At 43.2% G+C, this 18,162-nt stretch overlaps 1 protein-coding gene across 1 annotated transcript; it reads left to right on the top strand.

Moving 5' to 3' along the window:
- LOC139366961 (V-type proton ATPase catalytic subunit A-like) lies at nucleotides 1-17,433 on the top strand. The gene is made up of 15 exons (XM_071104767.1): nucleotides 1-95; nucleotides 6,914-7,010; nucleotides 7,238-7,366; nucleotides 8,523-8,737; nucleotides 9,475-9,612; nucleotides 9,695-9,846; nucleotides 10,120-10,282; nucleotides 11,843-11,951; nucleotides 12,079-12,201; nucleotides 12,339-12,453; nucleotides 12,629-12,692; nucleotides 15,703-15,906; nucleotides 16,042-16,136; nucleotides 16,337-16,508; nucleotides 16,695-17,433. The coding sequence occupies exons 2-15, from the start codon at nucleotides 6,929-6,931 to the stop codon at nucleotides 16,785-16,787; spliced, it is 1,854 nt and encodes a 617-aa protein (XP_070960868.1). The 5' UTR covers nucleotides 1-95; nucleotides 6,914-6,928; the 3' UTR covers nucleotides 16,788-17,433.
- The last annotated feature ends 729 nt before the right edge of the window (nucleotides 17,434-18,162 follow it).

The raw sequence follows: 18,162 nt of genomic DNA, 5'->3' as shown, positions 1-18,162 counted from the left end.
GATTGAATGAAGTCAGCTGATCATTTGCTGTCGTATCGCCACTCACATCTTCCCTAGGCAGAGGATCAAGACGCTGGACTGTTTAATTTCTGAAGGTAGCTATGCCGTTTTATTATAATCAAATTAGATTAAATGCAATGTCTATATTATGTGATTTTTCATAATTCTTTCGAAATGCAACAAAATGGCATAGCCAGCGATTTTGACAGATGACCTAGAATTAAATAATAAGGTCGTTTATCAAAGGATTTTGATAATTGGAACATACATTTAAATGTATTCATGGTCTTGGTTTTTCATTCAAATGTAGGCCTATTTGAATTAAACATTACATTGATTTGTATCACAATCAAATTGCAACGCTGGCAATGCGGCTTCTCAAATGTCAGTTGTTGTTGCGCAAAAAATGCGTAAACATCGTGCCTCACGTTATGTATTTGTCTCTCAATGTGTTTTGTTTATAGCAACAATGCAACTAGTTATGTTATTTTCTGTTTCATGGCCATGGATAGATTCGACCATGTAAAAAAAAAAAAATGATGTCGACGCTACAGCGCATTGGTGGTCATGTGATTATGTTGACCAGACACCTTTGGCAATGTAGCGGTTGATCATGGCTCTCGGTTCCATTACATTACACATAAGAGTCATTGGACTAAGACGTCATCGCTTGGTCTGAACATTAACACGCATTGCTTGTGGTACGGTTTTGGAAACATAAGAACCTTGTCTTTCATATCGGCGAGAAATAATTGTAAAAAAACAAAATGTTCTATTGATATACACCTTTTTATAGGGATCCCACAAGCCAATATTTCCGTATTACAATGCTTGTCTATGGAAAACATGGAAGACCGAGTGGACTTTTTGTGCTAATTAGCTATCGGTGTCTGAACACCTGTGTAAACGGAAGACCGACACCACAAACATGTCACAAAAAAATAAAAAATACAGTAGGCTGCAACTGTTAACCGGTTATAACAGTGCACAGTCAGTGTGTATTTTTCGTTTGTGAAATTATTTTGATATGAAAGTAGAGGGATTCATATTTCTTGAACCGCACCGCAATTGAGAATCGATCGATCGCGTTTTAGATGGATTATTTGGCCGTTTTGGCTTCCAGAGCCAATTCACCGATAAACAGAACATGTAAAGTCATTGGATTATAAACAGTAACGTTAGGCTACTTTAGTCCATTATTGGGCTACTTTAATCTCAGTTGATTGACCAGCAGACTTTTGGGTAATGCACCTGAGATAACATTTGTAGTTGGGCTACTAGTCTTATCAATTCAAGATACATGCAGAGAGTGGTATTGTAAATCAAAGAAAAATCACATATTATTCTCAAGCGGGCCATATTCCGTTGGTTTGTCCCTAGTGACATAGGCAAGTGTGACAGTGGCACATGAGGATGATTATGTTTGACTACAGAAGAGGAAGAATCATTCATTGCATTTAGCACAAGCGCGTTAGGACCCTGTGCACCTGCCACAGCCCCACATCCTCACTTGGATGTTGAATTTCTCATCAGAAGTGTCTGCTTATAGGCTAGGGCCTGTTTGGCGGAATCTCAATAATGTGAGTTCAGATCCTCTTCCCTTCTCCTTCATCTGCACTGATCTGAGAAGTAAGGATAGGTTAAATCACTGTTTCCGAAATGGTGTCCTTGGGACCCCAAGGGGTGCACGTTTTGGTTTTTGCCCTAACACTACACAGCTGTTTCAAATGGTCAAAGCTTGATGATTAGTTGATTATTTGAATCAGCTGTGTAGTGTTATGGTGAAAATCAAAACGTGTGTCCCGAGGACCGAGTTTGGGAAACCCTAAGTTAAAGCAATATTGAGAAATCCCCCATCGATTGATTTTCTTTCACCTGTGTATAGTGCAGTGTCTAATGAAGGACACAAGACAAGGAAGGGGAAAGGAAGCCACAGGAATATTGAGAATAAGATCTACCATTTGTGTCTTCTATCTTTGATAACAAAGAACAGAAGAGTTAATAAAAAGAACAGTTAGGGAAAACCTGTTAAACCTCTTTTTAACTAAGTGTTGATTCAGGACCAGTTTTAGTTGCAGCTCTATGGCTCAATACTAGGACTGAGAAAGGAGAACTATTTTACATTGTTATCAAATTGTTTTGCTCACAAAAACTACAGTGAAATGCTTACTTACGGGCCTTTCCCAACAATGCAGAGAAAGAAAATAGAAAAGTAAAAGTTAATACAAATGAGTAACGATAACTTGGCTATATACACACAGGGTACCAGTACCAAGGTGATCTGCAGGTGTAAGAGATAATTGGGGTAGATCTGCATATATAATTAAACAATAAGGCACACGGGGGTGTGGTATATGGCCAATATACCACCGCTAAGGGCTGTTCTTAGACTAGATGCATCACGGAGTGTCTGGACACAGCCCTTAGCTGTGGCATATTGGCCATATACCACAAACTCCAGAGGTGCCTTATTGCTATTATAAACTGGTTATCAACGTAATTAGAGCAGTAAAAATAAATATTTTGTTATACCTGTGGTATACGGTCTGATATACCACGGCTGTCAGCCAGTCAGAATTCCGGGCTTGAACCACACAGTTTATAACTACAGTACCATTCAAAAGTTGGGACACACCAACTCATTCAAGGGTTTTTCTTTATTTTGACTATTTTCTATATTGTAGAATAATTGTGAAGACATCAAAACTATGAAATAACACATATGGAATCATCTAGTAAGCAAAATAAGTGTTAAACAAATCAAAGTATTTTATAGTTGAGATTCTTTAAAGTTGCCACCCTTTGCCTTGATGACAGCTTTGCACACTCTTGGCATTCTCTCAAGCAGCTTCATGAGGTAGTCACCTGGAATCCATTTAAATTACCTTGTCACAACACAACTGATTGGCTGAAATGCATTAAGAAGGAAAGAAATTCAAAACATTTACTTTTAAAAAGGCACACCTGTTAATTGAAATGCATTCCAGGTGACTACCTCAGGAAGCTGGTTGCGAGAATGCCAAGTGTGTGCAAAGCTGTCATCAAGGGTGGCTACTTTGAAGAATCTCAAATATAAAATACATGATTCCATATGTGTTATTTCATAGTTTTTATGTCTTCATGATTATTCTACAATGAAGAAAATAGTAAAAACAAAGAAAAACCCTGGAATGAGAAGGTGTCCAAACTTTTGACTGTTTGTGTATATATTTCTTTAAAGTTTTGGGTCAAAAAAGACTGTAAAATTCAGGAATTCAGCAAAATAAATGTTTAATTTAGAAAATCTGTTACCAAGTATTGCCACATGTAAACAAGGAGACATATATGTGATCGTGTCTCAATGTAATCAACGTATGAAATTATTTATATTTTCAAATAGTACCTCTTTTTGGGCAAATTTGTGATCAATTTGCAGTGTACAAATTATTATAATTATGTTCTACCCCTGCCCTAGAACCTTGGCATGTACTGTAGGCCGTCTCCCTCTCTTCAGTGCTTGCCTTACTGATTCTGCCCTTCAGAATCACTGGCGGCCAGGGGAAGGGTGGTTGTTGGTGAATGTGTGAATCCATTGTCAATTTGGGATGCACTTACTTAGTAAATTAGCACTATTTCATGACATTTGAAAACTTGAACAGGAAGTTAAATGTGAGCCGTTGGGTTTACAGGATTATGCAACACCTTGCAACCAGCACTCACTCTAGTTTCATTATGAGAGATTATGCTGAAAGGGACATTATTTTATTAGGGTAAAGCTCCTTTGTTTTGTCACTGGTTACCCTCACTGGAGAGACATTCCTGAGTGTGGATCGTTTACATTGTAACACTGCAGTGCTCAGTGAGTGTATCCTTGATAAAAGGATTCCATATGTCACATGACTGGTGTCATGTGATGTGGCTGAGTCCATAGAAACTTGATGCATGTCTGGGTTTTACCCTCTGACTGTACTGACTCTACTTCCACAACTGTTAGTATGGAAGTACTTTTCCCCCCCAATAAAGGTAGGAACGTTGGGGAGAGTAAACTGATCCCTGATCTGTTTAAGGGCAACTTCAGCCTGCATTGTACCAGAGATTGCTGAGCTTGGTAGGTGGCTGTCTTGAGGCCTGGCAGTGTGCTCACTGTTGTATCAAGGGATATGGATGTAATCCTCTAGCTTTTTAAATACCAGAGTGTTGTGAATCACTGTGTCTGAATCTCATACAATTCACAAAGACACTAATTTAGTTGACTTCCCAATCCTACCCCACACTAGGCTTTTCCACTTCCTCAAATGGCCCATATAACTCAGCCAGCCATGTTCCACAGTCATGTGACGCCTCATGTATATCTTCCACCCTATGAGTCTCTATGCCAAAGTCACAATGGAAATGATTCAATTATGTCCAAGTGTGTGTCTGTCAGTGTGTGTATACATGCATTTCTGTATGCATGTCTGTCCTGTTTTACAGTAAGTATTTTGCACCTGATAGGATCCAGAGGGAATAAAACATTCAAGAGAAAGGGAAGAATTGAGCACTTGATAAAGAAAGTACGTTTTTTGCATTGTTTTAAATCTCTTAAGAATGGAGGTACAAATGCCATGTAAGCTAAGCTTGGCCATGGATGCCACATCCTTTGGTCTGTATCCTGCTGCTCCAGACTAGATCTGTTGAGGGGGGCTGCTGTATTTCTACACAGATAACATAGGGCCTTTTCCTCCATGCTAGACTGGCTATCAGTGGCAAGGACAAAAGGGCACTGAAGCAGGGATGGTGTTTGTGTGTCAACAGACAGAGTGGGTGATGAGGGGTTGTTGTTAAACCCATGCAGTATAGATTCAGCAGCACCATAATGTTAGCCACTGTAGCGTCAGCCCCCCCCCCCCCCCCCCAGAGAAAGAGAGCTGCAGAGTCATGATGTTAGGCTCTAGTCGCTTGGATATCACCATGGTCACGGTTCGGAAAAGGGGTGTTATTGTCATGGTAACAGAACAGTGGGACAGGGATCCGTGTGTACAGACTGTTTCCCGATAGTGTGCTATATGTTTGCGAGTCCCTCTCACCATTGCAGAAAGCTTCATTTTTAAGCCTCTGTATGGGAGGGAATTTGTCTGTGTGTAATCATCATGTAGTAATTGTCCTACTCTGTTAGTGTGTGTATGTTTTTAGTGTCGGAGAGGGTTACCAAGCTGCTTTGAACAGATTCAGAATGGATGGGTGGGTGGATTTTGAGTTGGATGAGAAGCCCATTGACCTTCTAATGACTGGGTCAATAGTGTCCCAGCCAGGACTATAACTCACTGTGGTCTGGGATGCAGTCAGTTATAATACAAATCAATACAGCTGTATATATATATATATATATACGGTGAGCTCCATACTGGGACAGTAACCACGTTTCCATCCTTCCAAGTAAAGTCTTACCATAACAAAATAAATCGTGACAGCTGTGATGGAAACAGGTGGTTTCGGTACAATTTTCATTAACGCCGACAGACTTTGTTTGTTGGAGATGGTGAGGTGTTTTTGTGTCTGTAAAATGTATTATTTGGGACATGGAGGTGGAAACTACTTTATGCGCCAGACGTATAGAGTTACACAGAGGCTGGTCCTGTTATTGTTATTGATATAATAACCATCATATCGAAGTAAATTTGGAGTCACACGACTCTGAAAACTATGCAGTTTAGTAGGCTACAGATGAAATAATTATGATTAATTTCACAGGGTGGTGAAAGTGCACGGTAATGAGCTTGATGCTGCTTTCCAATAAATATTGAGTGTCTTATTCTGGTGACATGATTGATGCTTGACTGCCGTTTGACTGCCGTTTGACAAATAGAAATCCATAATCATCTCATCATGTAGACTAGACAACCCGCACAGCCTACCCGCACTGTATCTGTAGGCTGGAGCACAGGTACCAAGACCGGCGTAGGCACATTTACTATTTAACGCAACAGTTTTTGTGACAAATGCGATGGAAACACATTGATCTTTAGATTTTTATTTGATACATGAAAAACCTAAGTGAAAAAGTACATTTTGTGTGCACTACGTCATCACGCACTGATTTTTATCCGCAAGAAGTCAATTTGGTGGAAACATACCACTGGTGGGAAAATGCTTTTCTTTATGCAGATTCTAGAATATTCCCATGAAAATCTGTCGCCAATTGAATGGAAACCTAGCTAGTGACAAATGTTTTGTCTCGCTATGGAATTTAAATGATACAATGACTATGAGTTTAAAATGCAGACTGTCAGCTTTAATTTGAGGGTATTTTCATCCATGTCAGTGAACCATTTAGAAAATGTATTTGTTTTCAATAAACATAGGAGACTAAATATAGTTTACATGTGGTCAACAACCTAAGCCAACCCGTCTGTTTTTCCCCATAGTTGTGCACACAATGGTTTTGTTGCTGAACAACCAACCTGTCAGTGGTGGACTGTGTACCACTCTTTCTCTCCTCACTCCCTTTATCACAGTCATTCACACACTCACTCCGTTCTTCTTTCTTTATCACAGTCATTCACACACTCACTCCGTTCTTCTTTCTTTATCACAGTCATTCACACACTCACTCCGTTCTTCTTTCTTTATCACAGTCATTCACACACTCACTCCGTTCTTCTTTCTTTATCACAGTCATTCACACACTCACTCCGTTCTTCTTTCTTTATCACAGTCATTCACACACTCACTCCGTTCTTCTTTCTTTATCACAGTCATTCACACACTCACTCCGTTCTTCTTTCTTTATCACAGTCATTCACACACTCACTCCGTTCTTCTTTCTTTATCACAGTCATTCACACACTCACTCCGTTCTTCTTTCTTTATCACAGTCATTCACACACTCACTCCGTTCTTCTTTCTTTATCACAGTCATTCACACACTCACTCCATTCTTCTTTCTTTCTCTCAGATCTAGCCTGTCAGGATGGACCTGTCCAAGCTGCCTAAGATCCGGGATGAGGAGAAAGAGAGCGAGTTTGGATACGTCCATGGAGTCTCCGGCCCAGGTCACTATCTCACATACACATTCACCTATGTCTCATGTGCCTCTGTTTAGGCTCTAAAGGTTTTAGGCTAGCTGAAGAGGGGATGCTTTGGTAATAGCCTCAGCTATGCCTGGTCAAATAAAGGTTAAATGATTAAAAAAACTTTCAAAATCTGTTTGGACTAGAGATCCGTCTCTCTTGCATGGTGTGTGACCTCTGACCTGTGTTGTCCCCTGGCTGTGCTGCAGTTGTGACGGCCACTGCCATGGCGGGAGCGGCCATGTATGAGCTGGTGAGAGTGGGCCACAGTGAGCTGGTGGGAGAGATCATCAGGCTGGAGGGAGACATGGCCACCATCCAGGTTTACGAGGAGACATGTATCCTAACGGGTTATACTGTTACTGCACCTCACTGGTTCTATCCCAAATGGCATCCTATTCCCTACATAGGGAACTACTTTTGACCAGAGAAATATGGGCCCTGGTTAAAAGAAGTGCACTGTAAAGTTAATAGGGGTTTTGTTTGGGATGCAAGCTTTACTGTACCTGAATGTCAGTGTTATCCTGGTACATACAGTGCTATGCCTGTGTGTACATGACTGTCAGTGTTCTCCTGGTACATACAGTGCTATGCCTGTGTGTACATGACTGCACCTGTCTGTCAGGGGTTGGAACCAAAAATAATCTTCCAATAGTTTTTTTTCTGAACAGAACCATCATTTTTTCCCTTTCTGACCAGCAAAATACATTTCTGAATCACCGGTTTACATCGTTCCTTCCTTTTACTGTGATAGAAAATGAACAAATTAGCCTCCTTCTATACGCCAATATCTGTATAGCAGACAAGGCCTAGCCATCTGACATAAAGAAATGTGTGTCGTAGCATGCTGAGAGGGAGGGATTTTGCATATCTTAATAGTTTTTTTAAGGACATAAATGTGGCTCATTTGGCCAATCTCCCTTGTTTATTAATGGTGCTGGATGCACCAGGTTCAATCTGAATGCATATGGATGTTTTTTCTAATTTTCCAAATGGAAACCCTGGCACAGATGCTGGCGCAAATCTTCTAGTGGGTAGACACTGGAATAAGTTTGAGGGTGAGGGCTTTGCAGAGGTGCTTTACAGCGTTTTTAGTGGGACAGAAGAAAAAAATACCCGGAATGTAAAAAAAACATTATTAACCGGTTCCCATGATTATAAAATAACAGTTCTGTTCCCGGAACATTATAGGTCACTTTCATTCGCAGTACTGATTCTGTTCCTCAAAATATTTGGTTATTTTCGGGTTTTTGGTTTGGTTCCCTGAACCGGTTACAACTGTCTTGGTGTGTGTGTGTATACATACTTACTTTATTTTTAATTAATCACCTTAGTGTTCATTACTCAACACATTTTTACGGTACATACACACTCAGTCTTATACACCATAGCAACCTCTTGATAACACTCACAGACACATGAAAACAAATCTGAAATCTACTGAAACACACACACACACACACACTGTGCGTGTGTTCCTGAGCATTGTCACAGCGGGTGTATCCGTTGGGGACCCGGTGCTGCGGACAGGGAAGCCTCTGTCAGTGGAGCTGGGCCCAGGCATCATGGGCTCCATCTTCGATGGTATCCAGCGCCCCCTGAAGGACATCAATGACCTAACACAGAGCATCTACATCCCCCGCGGAGTCAATATCGGAGCCCTCAACCGAGACCTGAAATGGGAGTTCTCCCCTGTCAAGAGCTTACGGGTGGGTGCATCCTACTACTCTGAGGAAAGGGTTTGCATGGTTTACTCGATGCGCTACACTATCCACAATTTCAAGTGTCCTTAGACCACATACTGAACTGTACATTTTAAGCTAGAATCTTTAATTGGAACAATAACAAAGTGGTAACCCCGCCTCTGTTTTGGGAGTAAGATGAGCAATGGGCCTGGAGAATTTTTAAAACATTTTTTAATTTAATCTTTAGTTAACTAGGCAAGTCAGTTAAGAACAGATTCTTATTTACAATGACGGCCTACACCGGCCAAACCCAGACGACGCTGGGCCAATTGTGGGACTCCCAATCATGGCCGGTTGTGATACAGCCTGGATTCGAACCAGGGTGTCTGTAGTGACGCCTCTAGCACTGAGATGCAGTGCCTTAGACCGCTGCGCCACTCGGGAACCACAATCAAATTCATAGACTGAGCTATGGATGCAAGTACTGACCATCCATGATATCAAAATGGTAGTTTTGAGGCTATACAGTGTTTGTTTATGTTGTTTACAAACATCGGAGTAAATCAAGCTTATATTTTGGGTTCTGAATGGTACGACAGTTGAACTAAGCTCATGACTCATAAGTTATATTCTTCATGAGTCAATGAGTATATATCGTTAATCTATAAGTCAAAAATGTATGTAGCAACTAAGGATTCTAGCTTTCATGTTAAAGTTTGAATTGATAATAATTTACCCCTTATCTCCCCCCTCTCTCTTAGGTGGGCAGTCACATCACAGGGGGTGATATCTACGGGATGGTGTTTGAGAACTCCCTCATCAAGCACAAGATCATGCTGCCCCCGAGGAACAGAGGAACAGTCACCTATGTGGCTCCCCCCGGAAACTATGACGTCTCGGTTAGTTCCACCACCCAACCTTGTCTAAATCCATAGTAATACATGTGGGGTCATTTATGTATTAAGACTGTGTGTGTTTCAGGACGTGGTGTTGGAGCTGGAGTTTGAGGGTATGAAGGAGAAGTTCACCATGATCCAGGTCTGGCCAGTGCGACAGATTCGTCCGGTCACAGAGAAGCTACCGGCCAATCACCCACTGCTGACCGGACAGAGAGTACTGGACGCCCTCTTCCCGTGAGTCCCCTCTCTCTTACCCCACTTTTCCATCTATCCTTCCTTCACCTTCCTCCATCTCGCTGTCTCTGCGTCAGGGAATCTCTCTCTTAGCATTCTCCCATTTTCACCCCTTTCCTCAAGGACACTATCAGAATGTCTTTCTGTCCATCTGTCTTCAATGTTCTGCTACAAGGAAACTGAATTAGAAAGTGTTATCTGAATCTGCCAATATACTCAACCTCTGCTTCCATCTCCCTGCCCCCGGTCTGTTCTGTCTGTCTCTGTGTCCAGGTGTGTCCAGGGAGGAACCACAGCCATCCCCGGAGCCTTTGGCTGTGGTAAAACTGTCATCTCCCAGTCCCTGTCAAAGTACTCCAACAGTGATGTCATCGTCTACGTAGGCTGCGGGGAGCGAGGGAACGAGATGTCAGAAGTTCTGCGAGATTTCCCCGAGGTGGGTGGTGTTACAGTGCACATTTTGTTACGTTACAGCCTTACTCTAAAATGGATGAAATTGCTTTTCCCCCTTCATCAATCTACACACAATACCCCATAATGATGACGCAAAAACAGGTTTAGACATTTTTGCAGATATGTAAATGTGATAGTTTTTTTTATTTTATACAAGTATTCAGACCCTTTACTCAGTACATTGTTGAAGCACCTTTGGCAGTGATTACAGCCTCGACTCTTCGGGGTATGACGCTATAAGCTTGGCACACCTGTATTTGTATTTCTTCTCTACAGATCCTCTCATGCTGTCAGGTTGGATGGGAAGCGTTGCTGCACAGCTATTTTCAGGTCTCTCCAGAGATGTTCGATCAGGTTCAAATCCGGGCTCCGGCTGGGCCACACAAGGACATTCAGAGACTTGTCCCGAAGCCACTCCTGCGTTGTCTTAGCTGTGTGCTTAGGGTCATTTTCCTTTTGGAAGGTGAACCTTCACCCCAGTCTGACGTCCTGAGAGCTCTGGAGCAGGTTTTCCTCAAGGATCACTCTGTACTTTTCCGTCTCCCAGTCCCTGCCATTGAAAAACATCCCCACAGCATGCTTCTGGATGCCACCACCATGCTTCTGGATGGTGCCAAGTGTCCTCCAGACGTGACGCTTGGCATTTAGGCCAAAGAGTTCCATCTTTGTTTCATCAGCCCAGAGAATCTTGTTTCTCATATTCTGAGAGTCATTTAGGTGCTGATGAATGGCTTCCGTCTGGCCACTCTACCATAAAGGCCTAATTGGTGGACTGCTGCAGAGATAGTTGTACATCGGGAAGTTTCTTCTATCGCTGCAGAGGAACCCTAGAACTCTGTCAGAGTGACCATTCGGTTCTTGGTCACCTCCCTGACCAAGGCACTTCTCCCCTGATTTTTCAGTTTGGCCGGGCGGCCAGCTCTTGGAAGAGTCTTGGTGGTTTCAAACTTCTTAAATTTAAGAATGATGGAGGACACTGTGTTCTTGGGGAACTTCAATGCTGCATAAATGTTTTTTAGTACCCTGAGATCTGTACCTCAATACAATCCTGTCTTGGAGCGCTACGGACAATTCTTTCTACCTCATGGCTTGGTTTATGCTCTGAAATGCACTTTCAACTGTTGGAGCTTATATAGACAGGTGTGTGTGCCTTTCCAAATCATGTCCAATCATTTATAAACATCTCAAGAATGATCAATGGAAACAGGATGTACCTGAGCTCAATTTCGAGTCTCAGAGCAAAGGGTCTGAATACTTATGTAGATATGGTATTTCTTTTTATTTTCTTTTTCTATACATTTGTAAACATTTCTAAAAAAAACATTTTTTGCTTTGTCATTGTGGGGTGTTGTGTGTGTGTGTGTGTGTAGATTGAGGGGGAAAAACATTAGTTTAATACATTTTAGAATAAGGCTGTAAAGTAACAATGTGGAAAAGGTCAAAGGGTCTGAACTTTCCGATTAGATTATCATGATCATCATCATTAGCGTTAGCCTTTTTCTTATTGAAGGTCAGGATGATTGACAGTGTGTCTGTCTAATAGCTGACCATGGAGGTGGATGGGAAGACTGAGAGCATCATGAAGAGAACAGCGCTGGTGGCCAACACCTCCAACATGCCTGTGGCTGCTAGAGAGGCCTCTATCTACACAGGTAGGAACCAATCACAGGGCCCAGAGCATAACACAACAAACCTCCCAGCCAATGACAGGCCTGAGACCACAACATGGAGCACACCCCTATGACCAATCACCTACTTGTCCTCTGTGTGTGTCTGCAGGGATTACGCTGTCTGAGTACTTCAGGGACATGGGCTACAATGTTAGCATGATGGCTGACTCCACCTCTCGATGGGCCGAGGCTCTCAGGGAGATCTCTGGTCGACTGGCTGAGATGCCCGCTGGTGAGTGGCTGCTGGTAACACCCAAAATACAGAATTTTTAATGCAATGTATAGGACATCTTCTAGGGCTAGAGGGGTGAATTCGGTTTAAATCAGTTATCTCGAACATATCAAGTAAGGCCTGTTTTGTCTCCACAGACAGTGGTTACCCAGCCTACTTGGGTGCCCGTCTGGCATCATTCTACGAGCGTGCCGGCAGGGTGAAGTGTCTAGGCAACCCAGAGAGAGAGGGCAGCGTCAGCATTGTGGGGGCGTGAGTACAGTTACATCTCTTCACCACACGGGGGAGCCCTTGTTCCTCCTCTCAGCTCTCCAGTAGACCTCAGAAACCTGCCAACACAATCTAGCCACACTGGAATAGGTGGAAGTGGAGTGCTTCTTCTTATGTTATAACCACATGATACCAATGTTTTGTTTCATTTTTACAGTGTGTCTCCCCCTGGTGGTGACTTCTCTGATCCTGTGACATCAGCTACCCTGGGTATCGTGCAGGTAACTGTGGATACAGCGTGTTTCTGTCTGGCTCTGATAGAACCCACTTATTTTAATTTTATTTAACCTTTATTTAACTAGGCAAGTCAGTTAATAACACATTCTTATTTACAATGACGGCCTACCAAAAGGCAAAAGGCCTCCTGCGGGGACGGGGGCTGGGATTAAAATAAATACAATATAAATATAGGACAAAACACACATCACAACAAGATAGACAACTCTACACAAAGAGAGACCTAAGACAACAACATAGCAAGGCAGCAACACATGACAACACAGCATGGTAGCAACACAACATAACAACAACATGGTAGCAACAACATAGTAGAGGCACAAAACATGGTACAAACATTATTGGGCACAGACAACAGCACAAAGGGCAAGAAGGTAGAGACAATAATATATCAAACAAAGCAGCCACAACTGTCAGTAAGAGTGTCCATGATTGAGTCTTTGAATGAAGAGATATAGATAAAACTGTCCAGTTTGAGTGTTTGTTGCAGCTCATTCCAGTCGCTAGCTGCAGCGAACTGAAAAGACGAGTGACCCAGGGATGTGTGTGCTTTGGGGACCTTTATCAGAATGACTGGTAGAACGGGTGTTGTATGTGGAGGATGAGGGCTGCAGTAGATATCTCAGATAGGTGGGAGTGAGGCCTAAGAGGGTTTTATAAATAAGAATCAACCCGTGGGTCTTGCGACGGGTATACAGAGATGACCAGTTTACAGAGGAGTATAGAATGCAGTAATGTGTCCTCAAAGGAGCATTGGTGGCAAATCTGATGGCCTAATGGTAAAGAACATCTAGCCACTCGAGAGCACCCTTACCTCGAGAGCATCCTTAAATTATGTCTCTGTAATCTAGTATGGGTAGGATGGTCATCTGAATCAGGGTTAGTTTGGCAGCTAGGGTGAAAGAGGAGCGATTACGATAGAGGAAACCAAGTCTAGATTTAGCTTTAGCCTGCAGCTTTGATATGTGCTGAGAGAAGGATAGTGCACCATCTAGCCATACTCCCAAGTACTTGTATGAGGTCACTACCTCAAGCTCTAAACCCTCAGAGGTAGTAATCACACCTGTGGGAGGAGGGTCATTCTACTTACCTAACCACATGACCTTTGTTTTGGAGGTGTTCAGAACAAGGTTAGAGGTAGAGGAAGCTTGTTGGACATTAAGAAAGCTTTGTTGTAGAGCATTTAACACAAAATCTGGGGAGGGGCCAGCTGAGTATAAGACTGTCATCTGCATATAAATGGATGAGAGCTTCCTACTGCCTGAGCTATGTTGATGTAAATTCAGAAGAGCGTGGGGCCTAGGATCGAGCCTTGGGGTACGCCCTTGGTGACAGGAAGTGGCTGAGACAGCAGGTTTTCTGACTTTATACACTGTACTCTTTGAGAGAGGTAGTTAGCAAACCAGCCCAAAGACCCCTCAGAGACACCAATATTCCTTAGCCGGTCCACAAGAATGGAATGGTCTACCGTATCAAAAGCTTTGGCCAAGTCGATTTAAAAATAGGAGCACAATATTGCTTAGAATCAAGGACAATGGTGACATCATTTAGGACCTTTAAGGTTGCAGTGACACATCCATAACCTGAGTGGAAACCAGATTGCATACCCGAGAGAATACTATAGACATCAAGAAAGCCAGTCAGTTGATTATTGACAGGTTTTTTCCAACACTTTTGTTAAACAGGGCAAAATAGAAATTAGCCTGTAACAGTTAGGATCAGCTTGATCTCCCCCTTTAAATAAAGGACAAACCGTGGCTGCCTTCCGAGCAATGGGAACCTCCCCAGAAAGGAGAGACCGGCTTGGCGATAAAAGGGGCAGCAACCTTAAAGAAGAAAGGGTCTAAACCATCTGACCCAGATGTTTTTTTGGGGTCAAGTTTAAGGAGCTCCTTTAGCACCTCAGACTCAGTGACAGCCTGCAGGTAGCGAGGCAGGGGGGAAAAAAGGGAGAAGCATCAAGGATAGTTGCATTAGAAGGGGTGGGAGATGAGGAAATGTTGGACGGGCATGGAGGTATGGCTGAGTCAAATAGGAATCCTGACTTCAGGAAGTGGTGCTTTAAAGATCTCAGCCATGTGCTTCTTGTCAGTAACAACCACATCATCAACATTAAGGGACATGGGCAGCTGTGAGGAGGAGGATTTATTCTCCAGGTCTGTAATCGTTTTCCAGAACCTCTTGGGGTTGGACCCACAGAGAGAGAACTGCTCCTTAAAGTAACTAACTTTGGCCTTTCAGGACGCCTGAGTGCACTTATTTCTCATTTGCCTGAACGAAAACCAGTCAGCCTGAGTATGTGTGTGCCGAGCCTTTTGCCAAATGCAATTCCTGAGGTAGAGTAACTCTGCAAGATCACGGTAGAACCAGGGGCTGAACCTGTTTTTAATTCTCATTTTCTTTATGGGGGCGTGTTTGTTAACAATACCACTGAAAATATCAAAAAAGAAGGTCCAAGTGTCTTCGACAGAGGGGATCAAGCTGATTCTAGACCATTTTACAGAGGCCTGTTCATGAAGGAAGGCTTGCTCCTTCAAGTTTTTTAGCAAGCGTCTATGACAAATCAGGACAGGTCGTTTCACTGAGCAGTCATTACGAACACAGGCTGTAAAACAGTGATCACTATGGTCATTACACTCATCCATATGGAGAAAAGAAATAAAGACAAGCTTTAGGGACTCAATTATCAATCCTTGGGTACGCTCCTGATGCTGATGCCTGTCAGATCTTACAACGCCTGGATAGGTATTTTACATATCAACTAACCACATCATATGTTATAGCAATCTGTCGGTCTGACACAATCGATGATGTGGCACACAATCAATGACGTGGCACGCAACCATTGGTTGGTTCATGCAACGTCTGAGCAAGGGAATGCAACTCTTCATCCTCTTTTTCCCTCCCTCTCACCCTGCCTTCATCCTCTCTTTCTCTCTGCCCACTCACTCTTCTCTCTCTCTCTCTCTCTCCCTCTATCCTTCCCTCTCTCAGGTGTTCTGGGGTCTGGATAAGAAGCTGGCCCAGAGGAAGCACTTCCCGTCAGTCAACTGGCTGATCAGCTACAGTAAGTACACGCGGGCGCTGGACGAGTACTACGACAAGCACTTCCCTGAGTTCGTCCCGCTGCGCACCAAGGCCAAGGAGATCCTGCAGGAGGAGGAGGACCTGGCTGAGATCGTACAGCTGGTCGGCAAGGTGAGGGGGAACTGAGGGGAGGGGGAAGAAAGAAGGCGGGGACAATATTGGGGTGCATCTCTATAGTCTGAGGTTTTCTCTCAATGTCTCCTCTGATTCATAATATTGAGATTATCCTGGTTGTCATGGTGACAGGCATCGCTGGCAGAAACTGATAAGATCACCCTGGAGGTGGCCAAGCTCCTCAAGGATGACTTCCTGCAACAGAATGGTTACACCCCCTACGACAGGTAAAACACTCGTTACACCCCCTACGACAGGTAACACTCGTTACACCCCCTACGACAGGTAAAACACTCGCTCTCTCAAACGCACTTACTCTCACTGACCTACTCATATATTTGAGTAATATTGAAAGATTGACTGAAGTCATTCCAACTGTAACTCCCTGCCTTCTGACCTCTGCCTGTCCTCTGACCTCTCCCTGCAGGTTTTGTCCCTTCTATAAGACGGTAGGCATCCTGTCCAACATCATTGCGTTCTACGACATGGCGAGGCACGCGGTGGAGACCACAGCTCAGAGCGACAACAAGATCACTTGGTCCATGATCCGAGAACACCTGGGAGAGATCCTCTACAGACTCAGCTCCATGAAGTTCAAAGTACATCTGCTGTCTGACTGTTTCTCGTTTGTCTTTCTCTATCTCTCTCTGTGTATTTCTACGCTGCTATGAGTGTTTCTCTTACTATTTGTCTGTATCACAATCTCTTTGTGTGTCTGTGTAACTCTATATGTCTGGTCTGTTTCAGGACCCAGCTTCTAACTCTATATTTCTGGTCTGTTTCAGGACCCAGTGAAGGAGGGAGAGACCCAGATCAAGTCTGACTACGCCCAGCTGCTGGAGGACATGCAGAACTCCTTTCGCAGCTTGGAGGACTGAGCCTTCACCCTGGACCTTTCACCCCGGACCTTTCACCCCTGACCCCTCACCTGTGACCCCAGGGACAGTGCATGTCTGTTGCCCCCCCTCTCTCTCTGCAGCCACCCCCACTGCGGCCTCACATTCCACTGCCTTGTGTTTACACCCAACCTCCTGCCATCAGTTTACTCAACGTGTGAATGTGTATGGGCAAGAAGAGAACAAAATGTACTGTATTCTTGTATTCTGTTTCCTCACACATTCTAAATACCCCAGTGTATTTGCCCCAACATGGTCAAAAATCTGCCCCGTGTGTGTGTTTACATGTCTGTGTGTGAGACCCCTGCATTGCCCTTCCCTTCCCCCTGTTTGTTTTGGACATGTTCTCTGGCCCTAGCTGTGTACCTGAAGACTTCCCCTCTATCTGTACAGAATATTGATGAAGATTAACATCAAATACTTAATAAGCAGAGTGACTCTATATTTGTTGCAGGCGTCTGACAAGGACAACGTGTGGTCTGGTTGTTGTTCATATTTAGTGATTTATGCTGTGTAGTCTTGTGTACTTGCTGTACGTGTGTGTGAGAGAAAGAGGGGGGCTCTCTCGCCCTGTCCTTTCTACTGCTCGTGGAACAAGTCCCAAAGAATAAAAGGCAACAAAACAAAATGGTGGGCATTTTTTCTGTGTTTTTCAGTAATGTCAGTCTTCTCTGCATGTTCTGTGAGTGTAATCAACAGGTTGCTACTAGTGTATGTACTGTACTAACAATAGTAGTGAACATACAGGTGATCATGTTAATAAGTATATACACCACAGGAGGTTGGTGGCATCTTTATTAAGGGGAGGATGGGCTCGTGGTAATGGCTCATGGTAATCCGTTCCAGCCATTGTTGTGAGCCGTCCTCCCCTCACCAGCCTCCACTGGTATTCTCAGTCACGTATGAGTGGGTGTGTGAGAGTGACAAAATAATAATTCTGGTGCTGCTGGTTGGACTAGCCTTGCTATGTGTCTCTAATTCCTATGTGGAATCTGTGGCACTCCGCCCTTTAGTTTTGTCTGAATGTGCTTAGTGGAAGAGGAGTGTTTGCCAGACACAACTAGTGAAACTACACACATACATTCATCTCCTTGACTAGTTTCAGTGACTGCAGTAATTATATAAAGTATGTAGCTAGATAGTTTTGATTAGTTACTGAGCTGTGATGTTTTTGCAGTACAGCTGCACTGAACAAAAATAATTTGCACAATTTTTTTTGTTTGTGTGATGATCTCCTATAAAAATAATATTTTAAAAAAAAAAATCCTTTGGGGGCTTATGCAGGTGATGAAGGCTCAGGTCGGGCAGGTACAAGAAATCATATTCTCAGAATTTGCCTGTTAAAAATATAAAAGCT

The sequence above is a fragment of the Oncorhynchus clarkii genome, chromosome 15, assembly GCF_045791955.1.
Source record: "Oncorhynchus clarkii lewisi isolate Uvic-CL-2024 chromosome 15, UVic_Ocla_1.0, whole genome shotgun sequence".
Classification (NCBI taxonomy): Eukaryota; Metazoa; Chordata; class Actinopteri; order Salmoniformes; family Salmonidae; genus Oncorhynchus; species Oncorhynchus clarkii.
The sequence above is the reverse complement of the archived record's forward strand: the minus strand, read 5'-3'. Positions and strand labels throughout refer to the sequence as shown.